General features: G+C 37.9%; 1 protein-coding gene across 1 annotated transcript in view; it reads left to right on the top strand.

Annotated features, from left to right (window-relative positions):
- Positions 1–620: 620 nt before the first annotated feature.
- JAZF1 (JAZF zinc finger 1) overlaps positions 621–13,248 on the top strand; it is a gene marked incomplete at its 5' end in the record, with an annotated part of 86,273 nt that continues 73,645 nt past the window's right edge. Inside the window, one exon of the mRNA XM_010009852.1 lies at positions 621–693. Coding sequence (XP_010008154.1) covers positions 621–693 — 73 coding nt within the window. The remainder of the gene's footprint in view (positions 694–13,248) is intronic.

Here is a 13,248-nt window from a genome sequence, read left to right as displayed (position 1 = left end):
TTAACTGAAAAGGACAATGCAAACAGTGATTGAAAACATATTATTTCAGTTGAGTGAGAAAGTTGGCACTCGAGGGATTTGGATTGTGTTTTCTTCAGGGCTTTTGGTGGGCAATGGTCTGCTTGGCAAGCATTTTGCTTCAGGTACATTTTTGTATGACTTTTCTGATTGAGAGGTTCAGAGAATAAGCTGTAGAGGAGGGAGAAAACAAAACTCAGCGATGCAGAAGTATCGAATCCCAGCTGAAGAGATCTGATCATTCTTGAAACATTTTGAAATGTGTCAGCCATATTTATAAATAGCTACATTAAAAAAGAAGAAAGCTTAATCCTTTTAACACTGTAAATCATGGAAAGCAGTGAAAACTTATATTTATGAGGGGGATCGTGAAAGCTTGTGTGACAGTTGGAAATTACATCATTGTTGATGTTTCAACTTCGTGTATAAAGTAATGCAGTACTGTTTAAGAATGAATGAACAAATGATTGTGCTGTGCTAAGTGTACTCTATATGGATAAACTGGGTTGAGCTATTTTGTATCTCGTTTTGCAGTTTACAGTCTCATATGTTTCAATGTCAACATAGAAAACTCAATTCTGTGTATGTATTTTTTATTCCAGATACAGACCCACGAGTATTAGAGAAACAAGAACTTCAACAGCCAACATACGTTGCTCTAAGTTACATTAACAGGTAAGTGTGGTTATTTTTTTGGGTATACCTGATCTTGGTTTGCACAATATGCGTCTATATGCACATGCCAAAATGGTGCACTGATGTATGCACTCTGTTTTTTTTTCATGTTATATGACACTGTGATAACACCTGTTTTGGAAAGACAGTTGAATTAAAATTTGACTAAATTTTTAATCACTTTTACACAGGGCACAAGCAGCCCTTCAGCTGCGCTACTCAGATACTTGGGGATGAGGTTTTAGCCTTTTATGTTCGAGCTAAGTCTTGTTCAAACAAGATTGCTTATTTTTCTACTTTCTTGTGCTCAACACGAGTTGAGAAAGAATTCTTTCTTTCAGTGAAAAGTGACGTTTAACTGATAATAGTTCCATACAAGAATTCTTTACAGTACTTGGAGGTTTTCCAATCACAGTGTATATCTTTAAAAATCTTGCTTACCTGCCCTATATAATCTAAACCTGGAAAATTTTAAGAAATAAAGCCATTTTTTAAAGCGCTTAACTAAATAACAGAGCTTTGGCTTTTCAGTTATTGACTGAGGGCAGAACTAAAACCTCCAGAGTACTCCAGCGTGGAGGAATGGAAGGGCTGCTTGTGTCTTAGGCTGTGAATGGTGAAGAGCAGGCTGAGAACTGCTCCTTATTTTCCCTCTCACCTAAGTACATTGCGGGATTCAGCGGACGTAGCTCTGATTAAATTTTTTTCTGGGAGGGGAGTGAGCCATGGAGCATGCTGCGCGGAAGGGAAAGATGGCAAGGTTTTGTGCAGTGGCAGTGCCCCTTTTTTCACTATGTTTGCCAAGCTGTCTTTTAATCCTAAATGAACACTGTACAGGAAATGTAATTCCTCATTATTTTGCCGCCTTTTACATCAGACCGTTTTTTTGATCAGTTGTGCTGTGGTTGGAAGTTCCAGTTAGTTGCATTTTGGAAATGCGTTTCTCGGAAAATATTCTGTATGAGATGATTGTTATTTTTACATGGGACACCAGTTTCCTCTTGTGTCTTTGCTGTCTGGAGGATGACATACAAATTCACAAGCTTGGAAGATTAATCCCAAAATCTAATTCAGGATAGGCTGAGTTGATTCAAACTCTCATGGGTCATGCATAACGCAAAACTCTTCTTTCTGATTCTGCTTCATGTTAAAAATGAAAAGAAACCCACCCAGCCCCCAGAAAAATCTACAGCAAAACCCAACAAACTTTTTCAAACACAGAATTCATCCACCGTTTGGCTTTGGATAGTATTTGCTGTAAAGAAATGGTGTTGGGGCAGGGAGGGGAGTGGGGGGAGGGAGGGGGGAAGTCTTGGAGGTATGAAAGTAAGAAGTGGTGTTCACTTGGTCAAATGACTCAATTTACTCCACTGCATGAGACTATGATGATTAAGAATAGCTGGTATTGATTTCCTACTTGGCAAGTAACTCCTGCTCTTCCTGGAGACAGTTCTGCCCTTTAAAGCATATTTTGAAATTAACCATGACCCTTTGTAACACTTATTTCTGTTGATCTCATTCGACGTATAAAACGTTTGGGGTTTTTTTTCTTCAGTATGTAGGCTTGATATGTTGTTGTCTATGTTGGTATGTTTCCCTCTCTCCATTATATACTTGGGCATTTCCTCTTGTTGCCTCTTATTTTAAAGTAAATATTATTATTTTACTTAATGTGAAGGAGAGGGAAGTATTTTTTTAAAATTACGGAAAAGTTGGTTTAAGACCTCAGAAAGTACCATGGGACTTAATCGTCCAATTTGCAATGAGACTACTTTTTAAAGGAGCTTGAAAGTGGTACCTCCTCTGGATTTCACAATTTTGGTACCCTTTTTAACTGAGTTCTGTGTGACTGAGACAGTTTTAGTTACTCACTGCATATTTTGTCCAAACATTCTTACCCTTTCAATTCTGAGAAATAATTCTGCAGAACTGAATTGTTCTTACAGCAAAACCCAATCTGAATTGACTGTTATTTAAACCAGGTGCTATTTAATTGCTCTTTTAATTGTATTTTAATTTCTTCCAAAGCGCTGATGTCTTTCATTGAACCACCTGCTCTATGCAGCTCCAGCTCTTGAGGGAACAGCAATATCCATTACACTACAAGACATGCCTTTCTATTTCCTTCTACATGTGCCAGAGCCGAGTTCTGCTTTGTTGTCCCAGGCTATGAACTCAGATTTTGTAGCCTAATGCATGTCATAAACATGTTGCATACTGTTAGATATCAAACACCAGATACTGCTGCACTTCTTTTAAACCCATGCTTTTATGGCTTCCAAGTGGAACTGAACTTAGCTCAGTTCCTGCTGTGAGTTCCAGGCCTAAAAACAATCTTCCTCTGTAGGTTTGTATATTCAATATATTCTGTGTGGGCCGTACGCTCTCATGGAGCCTGGGAAAACACAGACTTCTGATTCTCAGGGACTGTCAAAATTATATGATAAGATGTACACTTAATATATGTTGTGGTAGAAAGATTAAGTGGGTGTGCTTTATGCTCTGCCCATTGCCCAGTTGTATGGTGGCCATTATAAGCTAAACCAAAACAAAACATAAATCTGGGTTCTCTGGTTTGATAGCTGGGAGGATGAAGTATCCATAAAGCAGATAGTAGAGACAGAAGGGTACGGAAGTCTTCATTTCCAACCTGAAACATACTGTTGTTTCCATTTCCTTTCTACTCCTGGTTATTTTCTGAGGCATATTAATAGAGCAGTATTGTATGTGCTATTAAATTCTGAAACATCCTTCAGACTGTCGATGGCCGAATCTATAAGGCTACATCTCTTTCTCTGCTGGAGATCTACTGCCATTACAGCTTTCAGTAACTACACACAGATGCAGCTTCCATAGTATGTGATCCTCATGTAGACAGATAACATTGCTTTTAAAACCGGAGGATAAAACATAATTTATAGGTCACAATGGTTTATTATCGCTACATCAAACACTTGCACCAGGCACTGACTGCATTGCCGCAAATCCTTTTCTCAAGGATTAGTGTAGCCTTATTGCAGTCCCCACTATTGATGATTGTTCCCTATTTACTTTTGATTTGCTTTTGTAGAAGTCAAAATTGGAGTCAGTAAGACACACTACTGCCAAAGCAGATGCGGTTCATCTGCTTCCGTCCTATAAATATAGGAGCAGTTTGTCTGCAAGAAGTTCAATGGTGCTACTGCATGAGTGGGATACTGGCTGTAATCTGCCAGCAGTAGTTGCAAATGAGCACTTGGGACAACATCCTCCACTACTTTCAAGAGGTATTTCCTTTGTATATGGATCAAGACACCTTTATATTTTGTATTGCATTGAAATGCAGTGATGAGCAGCAATAATTAATATTGCTTATGCTGCTGCTTTAGATATGTATTTATAGGTTTAAGTTAATTAACATGACTATGGATTTTGCTTGGCGTTTATTGGAACTTACATGGTGCTGTCTGTGCCTCTAAGTCTCGTTGGTCTGGGACTTTGGAGGCGATGGTTCTTGAGTTTGCTGTATTATCCTGGCATTGTAGCATACTGTCAAGGCTTTCAGGCTTGTGCAGTCTAATGGAAAGAGACTCCTCAGTATTTGCATTTGTGAAAATTTGTTTAATGTGGAAATTGCTGGCTAGCTGTTAGTGATGAAAGCAGCTGTTGTGGGAATGGGTTGGTTAAAACAAACAAACAAACCATCCCAGCATTAGTAACGCAAGTGAGAAGACAACAGAGGCATACAAATACTTCCTCTAGCTCTAAAGGTAATACTGAAAAAAAAAAAGCTACAAGTAAAATCCTTGATTCTAAAACTTCATGAAATAAGAATCTTTTACAATTAAGTTTTAAAGAATGTATTGTGACTTTGAGCTGGTAAGTACCAGAAATAGGAAGAAAGCATAATTTATTGGAGTGAATTCCTTTCACCTTGAAAACTGAAGGTGGGAAGTCCATAGTAACTTGTATTATTGGAAGCAGATGTCAAAAAAAAAAATAAAATATGCATTTAATACACTTTCTACAAAATGAATTTTGCTTGGATACAGAAATGACTTTGATTAAAAGAATTTTATCACAGTGGAAAATAAAGGAAACTAGAATGCACCTACAACTGAAATTAATCTGCTTCATTATGTAGTGTTTTCTACTGCAAATCACATAATAGCTACATTAGGGAAATGTTGAAAGCAGAGACTATTGTAATCTTAAAATCTTTTAAAAGTTACCAAAGTACTTTTAATTACATGAATTCTAGGCTCTTTAGTGATGGTTTTCTGTTGATCATTGAGATTATACAAGAAAGATTTTAAATGAGGCTGTTGATTGTCTATAAAGTTGTGCACAACTGGGAGTACAAACGAAGCCTTTGATCAGAACTGGATGGCATTCTTGGGTGAATGGTCCAAGATTGTCCTTGCACATCTCTGAGCCAGTCCCAACATTTTTGCACCTCCCTTCAGATTTTATTTTTAACTAGAAAGATTTTACCTCACTGTTACCATAACAAATTCCTGTAGGCTCCAGGCTTTTCCTCCCATTTCCCTTTTCTTTCAATGCTCATTGACTTCTCAAGAACAAATCCCCCTACTCTGCTTCCTTTTTTAATAGTACTACAAGTAAAATGAATCATTCCTGTGAGCATACATGCAATTGTGAAAGGAATTAATTGCGTGTAAATTTCTAACCACTATAAACTCCCTGTGTCTTGTCCAGCTCACTAATTCTGTTTCTACCGCTATTACCTATTGTTTCCAGGACTAAAATTAACAGCCAATGCTGTTTAACAGCCAACCATTTGAAAGTTATTTTAAAAAGTGGTAAGTCTTTAGGTAGTGATGGATTTAGTATGCACTATGTTACTGAAGCAAAAACAAGAAGAATGTTTTGGATTGGAGGTAATGGCCTTTGGCTATATCCATGTGGCTTCTTAGTAGAGCATCCAAGCCACATGATACTGGTCCTTTATTTCTTTGGCTTTAACTCTTTATTTTAAGGTACTATGCTCAGTGGTGGATAGAAACTTAAAGTGCTTCTTACTCTTTCTATACAAGATTCACTCTTACCATTGGCCACTTCCGTTCATATCTGTTCTTTATCACTAGGGTTATCTTCGACTGTGTGTTTAGCGGGTTTCCTCTGACAGTTGATTTTGTGTATTCATTTAGTTGCAAGTTAAATATGCTTTCAGTAAGTATAGTGATTTATGTTAAAGCTACCTAGCAGCATCCACAGCTTTTTCCTGTGGTTCTGCTATGATACATTTTCCTGGGGTAAGCTATCAGCAGCATTTGAGTAAGAAGCTAGTGAAAGACTGTAGCCTCTCACAGGTCATACCGAATAAGTGGATGTGCCACCCAGAGGCTTCTCAGCAAAGTTTTCTCAGCAGCAGTGCAAATCCTGTTGCTTTCTTGTTTCTAAGAGTGTGAGCATTAAGGTGTTTGAATAATGCATGGATGACCAAGATTCAGTTTCCTCTTAATCCTTTAGGAGCATTTTAATCATAAGATTGTTAACTGACTTGGGGTAGGACATAATTTTTCCTCTTGACATTTCTCATCTTTGCCTCTTGATGTCTGTGTACTGTCATTGGAATGGCTGTTGGGGCACAGTTTGAAATAAAATTTAAAGTCAAGGGGCTGGAGAGAAGTAATTTTGTTTCTCCTTACTGGCTTGCTTAATGTCTGCTTTTCTAGACGGCATAAGCAAAATGCAACAATTCTGAAACAGTGACTGTCTTCCTATAAAGTAAGAATTCACTGCATCATTTACCTGATAAGCATAGGATCCAGGCTCGAAGTCTTTCTGATTCAGGCCTGAGATTTCAACTTTATAGGTGTATTATAGGTGGTACGTTACATTACATACTATATAAAATAAACATAAAGATATATAAAACCCTTTAAAAACAGATGTTTAATTTCAAGATAGTTGATTTGACTTCTTGACTGAAAAAGCAAAATTAAAACAACCCCCATAACTAAAAACCATCATAACTTTTTTCAGTATAGCATGAACTGTTTTAGTTCTCATGCTATGAAGTGGAAGGATAGAGACAAGAAAGACTTTTCCATTTTAGGAATCCTACTGGAGATCAGTTTTTCTGTGCAGGAGAATCTGAGCCAGTGAATCTGATAAGCTATTGCTGTGCCACCTGTTCAGACTTGCTGCATTTTACAGTGCCTAGTACCACAGGTCTTGCCCTTTGTCTTAAAATTTAACTTTTCCTTTCTGTAGCGTGATACTGGCTTATTTGAATTGAATATCGTGGCTCTGTAAAAGTGCAGCATTTCTGTCAGACTGTTGATTCTCATCACGTTGAAGGTGCATGCCAATGCTTCCAGTAGCTGCTGGATAGAATGCATGTGACAGAACACAGAAACAAACGGATCAAAGAAACATGTCAATTGCCAGATAATGTTTTTCTGTCTGAGCTTATTTTTAGGTTTGCAGTGACCAAGTAGATCATGTGTTTTTATTCATGTAGCCATATCTTTATGCTCTGCTATTTGACTTGTTCTAGAGATGGAACAAGACAAACTTCAGCTGATAATGCAAACAAGATGTGCAGAAATGGAAGGTAGGGTAAGGGGAATGCCTTTTGGTTTGGAAGGATTTATGCAGTTGGCTTTGTTTTCTCTTTTCTCTTTTTATCAGCTTTAAGCTAAGCAAAACTGAAGATTTATATAACGTACAGCTCTTTTATTTCATGTCAACAGTAAAGATCAAAAAGCAGATTGGCATTTTAAGGAAAAGCCCTAATGCCATGCCCTGAAATAAAAATTACATGATGAATTAAAACATGTAGGACACTGAAATAATGTGGTTTAGTTGTGGGGTTGGTTTGTTGGGTTTTTTTCTTTAAATTGAGAGCTAACTAGCTTTCTTTGAGCAATGGTCTCATGGAAAACTCAGGGGCAGAAAGAATTCTAGCTTGTGAGTCTCAAGTGAAAGAAGCATTGCCATGTCAGCATCCTTCCTTGCAAGTGTGCATATACATACATTTCTGTGTGCAGTTTAGTTAGCAGACACTAGAGCCATTAGTATAAATCCTCAAGACGTTCAAGTTCTTGTCTTTATCTGTATTTCTTCATCTTTTGTCAATGTTGCATGCTAAAATTGATGACAAAACCATCTTTGTCTTTCTGGTACTGTTTTTTGCCTTGGCCAGTCATATTTCAATTCCCAGCTTTCTGCATAGGTCTCTTGCACAGATAACTTTATTTTGGGAAGGGAGGAAAGAAATTCTTCAGTGTCTCTTGCTTTAAAAAGGAGGGTATTTCTTTTCTGTGATGTTTGAATCTGATCATAAGCAGTAGCAGTGCTTGCAGAAGGATTGTGTTTACTGTACGAAAAAAATGGGATTTGGGTGTTTCACTGTCAGCTTTGTGGGGTACCAGCACTTTCAGTATTGATTTCTGTGCATGATAGCACAATGAGACCCTTATTAGACTTTGGTAATATGTTCATTCTTTATAGGACAGTTATTTAACATACAAAACTATATGAGAAACACACTCATGTGCCAGTTTCAGATCCTCTGCAGAAATAAGAACTGTGGAAGTGCTTATGCTTTTATTTCAGAGTGAAGGATGAGCAAAAATTTTACTTTTGTGCATTAGTTTTCTTTCAAGTACATTCTGAGATAAAATGGCTCAAAACAGCGGACGTTCTTACTGTCTGCACCAGTCACAGAAATTGCTGCTGAATACAGCTAGTTTACTGCCTATCCTTAGATGTTTGTTTTGGGGGTTTTTTCCTTTAAATCACCGTCAACACCAGCAGCAAAACATTACATGCAGAAGAGAAAATTACAGGCAGAGTAGATAACTTTTTAGGAAAAATCCTTGTGGATCAGTTCTGCTAAAAGCTTGTCATGACCATCTGAGCTACATGTGATAACTTACAGGTTGGCAAACTTACCATCCTGAGGGGATCCAGACCAGCTGCTGGTGATATTCATTGACGGTGGCCTGATTTTATTTATTTTTTAATCTGAAGTTTACTTATCACTGATCTTGTGTACAAAAGTAGTTGTGCTTCTTTTTTATAATTTTACTGGTTTCTTTGGAAAGTAACAGTATTTCATTGATACCCGTTTAGATTTGTTGCAAAAAAGCATGCATAGGATTACTATACAGTAAGACTAAAAATGAGGATTTCAAATATATTTAGTAGTTAAAAATGCAAAGTATTGCGTTACTTTTTTCCCCCCTATATTAGCTTTTAGATATGTTAGTACATTGCATATTCTTAGATTCCTTCCTGTAATGAATATCCCACTAATTCGTAATTAACAAACTACGTTCTGGCTAATTCCTGAAGTGTCTGTGGGCACTTAGGATGTTTCACTCCCTTCTCCTTCATTCTCATTTTTTTGCACATAACATCTCCAAGTAAGGGTTTTTGCACATCAGTTGCTAAGTCTTGCTATCATTCAATAAGGAATGGGGACTGTATGAATAAAGGCCGCATAACAAAGCTGAGATGCAGCACAGAGTATGTCTTTGTATCATCTTGTAGACATTCAGAAGTAGGGCTGCAGTTTTGAGGTTGCATACCAAGTTGTCCAAGGGCATGCTTTAGGACAGCCTGTAGCCTAGTCTAGAGATTAAGTGCAGATGAGAGAATATTCTTAGTGCTGGAGAACTTGGCTTGTGAGGAGAGTATTGATGTCATCTGCCGCTGCATAGTCTCCTCCAAAGTGTTAGCCTTAATTTTCATTAAATGTTTTTGTGATCGGCTTGACCTCTCAATTTGCTTTTAAGCCAGAAAGTTTTGTATATCCTGCGAAGATGTATTCATTACCCCACCACTTCCTCTGCAATACTCCAGTGACCTAAGAAACAGAGACCAGGTGGAGAGCTTAACAGAGTTGGCTTTTTCTCTTATGTTCCTAATAAGGCCAAGGTTGTGTTCAATAGGCCAGCAAGGGAGTTGTTGCAGTCCATTAGCAAAAGACTCTTGGAAGATGGTTCTCTGAGATCTATGGCTGAAATAACATGATTTATAACAGTCGCCAAGCGCCTTCAATACAGAGCTGAAAGGAACCTGTGCTGCACACTGGGATCCCAACTAGGCTTCATGCCATGGAAATGCAGAACAAAATGAAGGTTAAAACTTAAGTCACCTGGAAGCAACTGGTGGATATGAAACATCAGAGTAAAAGAGAGCAATAAGGATATATATTATGACAATGAATTACTGAAGCTTGACTGCACCGATTGTGAGCAGGTATTATATAGTAAAAGAACTTATAATATGATCAAAACAGAAATAATAAGAGGCTGCTGTGAAACTGAATTTTATTTGGCTTTTCATTTTCCTTTGGAGCTGCTCTCATAAACTTGCAAAGTGCTGTTAGTGCTAATAGGAGGAAACTCTGGTACATCAGCTGTGATTTATTGTTTTTTAACTTGTTCTTTTTGCTAAGATAGTATGGCTTCACAGAATCAGCAAATATTCTTTCACAACAGTGTGGAGATGTGCAAAACCACCAGGCTGCCTTCTTTTTGTTGTTGTTGTTACAAATGTAAAAACGGGGGATAGTTGCTCTGATCTTGTATATGGATTTTTCTGAAACTTCTTGTCCACCCCTCAGAAAGTGAAGACAATTTACAAGGCTTTAGAAGTGAGAATTTTCACATTGAAGTAGAAATAAAGCCCTGAAACAGGTGCACATACATGGGCTACTTCTGTTAAACAGCTGTTGAACATGTTTGTGATTGTAGGTGGACAGTGACATACTTTTGACTTCCGACAGTCTAGCACTAAAATCTAATCTAATGCATTTTAACAATATTTGTGGTGTATATTGGCATTACACACTGTTTAAGTGACCTGTGTTGGATTAAGGTGGCCTGAACTAGTCAAAAAGCTGGCTTAGTGCAATCAACAAACACTGTCGAAGGGAGACTTTGTTCAATTAATTTGGCTCTGATATAGTACAATTAGTCAGGCAGATTTAATACTTTCTGAGTCTTGCTTTCCCTGAAGCAATACATTTGCAGACACTAGATTTCTTGTTCTAATTTCCTAGAGAACTGAGAAAGGTTTTCTTTCTTTGTTGTTACTGTTTTTTCTTAAATCAGGCACATCTTTTTTCCCCAGGTGGTGTATGAGGATAGAGGCAGAGATGGAAATAATTGAAGCAGTAATTCCACCTACAGGTGTAGATGGTCCACAGGGGTAGGCACTACTGGTTTGGCCTTGATTTACAGAGGAATTGTTGTGGATTTACCTTACATGGCTGTTTAATACCTAGTAATTTCTAATTAGCACAGCTGTTGTATGTGAAAGACACTGTAACAGAAAAGGAAGGAGTTGTGGATTGTGGTACATGCTCTACAGCCTTGGCACTACCATCTGTATTAACATAGAGATGTATTTTGATGACACTAGGCCTACGGTGACATCATCCTAAATTTGTATGACAACCCATGTGAAAATCTCTCTCCTGTAATAGGGAGACCTTTCTTCTTCAACATATCATTATTTCTTTGGTATCGGCTGCTGGGGTGTACTACAGGGAATAGTGAAGATCTGAATAATTTTCCTCTGACTTTCTTTTAATGCTGTTAGACTGAGATTATTGAATCTGGGGAGGTCGATATGCTTTGTTGTTCGTCCAGCTTCTCCTCCATGTAATCTTTTCCTGGCCTTTCTTAATGTGTCAGGTGTGTTAACCATAATAATGAAACTACTATTAATGAAACAGTCATAAATAAGGCCTACAGCTTATTTTGTTTGTAACAGTGAAGCTCATGGATCACTGACACTTTGTAGCTGGCAGCTTCTCTGCTCTTGTTGCTGCCCCCAGCCTCTTCTGGCTTCTGCCGCTGTCTCTTATGTCCCTCTCTGTTCCTGGCTGGGCAATTCTAACAGTTTATTGGCCTTGAGGAGAGTGTATAATCTTGGTGCCTTCTTACAAGCTGATAAAGAGGCACTCTGGATGGAGGTGCGGAAAAAGCAGGTTGTTCCACAGTGGCATATAAGTAACATTTCACATTTGCCAACATCAGCGTTGGAGATTGACCATGTGCCATTTAAAATCAGTAACTTTTCACAAGAACTCTTGAGGGGGGAATAGGTTAGTTTTATTACTTGCTTTTGTAGTGTGGATAGCAAGACCATTCCTATTAGCATACAGTTTACCCGTAGCTTCTGTGGTGGGGGGGCATTCTGTGACAATTTGTGGTAGTAAGTTCGTACTGCTGCACACAATGTGAAGTGATTTCAACAAACCAGAGTTTTGGTTGAAAGCAGTTTCCTTCCCTGCATAAACTTCCAAGGTGAAACACTCTTAAGAAAGGGTTAGAAAAAGAGCCCCAGATCATCCCTCTGTTCAAGGTGAGTCTGTGCATCTATGTGTGACTTCCTTTTCTACTGTTTTTTACTTCGTTTGCTCACATGACATTTGTAAAAGGTCACTATTTACCAAAAGTTCTTAAGCAGCTTAAACCAGGTTAGTTGGGCAATGCTATCTGCTAGAGGTAGCTGAACAGTTTCTGTCCTCTATATGGAGGATTATCAGGGCTGATGCTGACTTTTTAAGCACAGAGCTTGAATGTAAAAGCCTGTTTTGAATATTTCCAATGCTGAAACTTTGCGCTTATGCTTTTAATGTGATCTTTGGGATCTGACTGGCCACTGAAATGCTATCTGTTACCTACGTTGAGATTCTAGAAATGCTCTGACTTTGCACCTAGTGCTATATAGCAACTCTTAATTAAAAGAAAACCAAGAGTGTTATCATTTTAAATAATGAAAAAATACCTCTTGCTAAATGTAGTTCTCATAATCCGCTAAATATATTGTAAAAATTACATTTTGGGGGGGATTTCAAGTACATGCAGGGGAGTACTTAGGTTTCCCATTTCCATTATTTTTGCCATGTAAAACATATCCTTTATTATTTATAATTTCTCTACTAATTTCTCTTCCACAGTTCTTTAGACATTATGCACCCAGAGGTTGTTCTTTGTTGTTGTTCTTTGTTGTTTGCTGTTTAATGTAGAAAGCTGGAAAAAGGGTTTATAGAAACCTGTAGTGCAGTTATATAAATTGAATATTTTCCTCTTTGTGCTAGTAGAAGAAACATACAATCAATATTGTATGGTAAATCAGGTAAGAACTAATTTGTCTTTTAATGCTCCATGTAGTGCAACCTCATTTATTCTTATTGGCATCTAAGGTCCTGTGCACATAATTGATCATTTGCATGGTACGTTTTAAGGGCCTGTGAAATGTTGCTGGTAGCTTTGATTTCGTCCATCTGGTTCAGTGAGAACAGTGTAAGTCATCACAGCTAGGCTGCAAACTATAGACAGTACCACTGCTCTACTGGAAACCAGTGCACATCCCTTTCAGTTAATAGTGATTTCCCTTTAGAGCTGGGGCCAGTAAAGGCCTTTGACTGGAATATATGTTATTTTCAGGTGTATCCACCTTGAAATCAGTTACAGGAAACTTCCTGTCACAGTTTCTAATTGGCTTGTCTTACAAATAACATCTGCATAAATGAGGACTAACTTCAGTCATCTCAACAGCATGCTGCTTGTGAGAGATCAGAGT

The sequence above is a fragment of the Nestor notabilis genome, unplaced genomic scaffold (assembly GCF_000696875.1).
Source record: "Nestor notabilis isolate BGI_N333 unplaced genomic scaffold, ASM69687v1 scaffold260, whole genome shotgun sequence".
Lineage (NCBI taxonomy): Eukaryota > Metazoa > Chordata > Aves > Psittaciformes > Psittacidae > Nestor > Nestor notabilis.
Note: the sequence above shows the minus strand (reverse complement) of the source record. Positions and strands in the feature narration are given on the sequence as shown.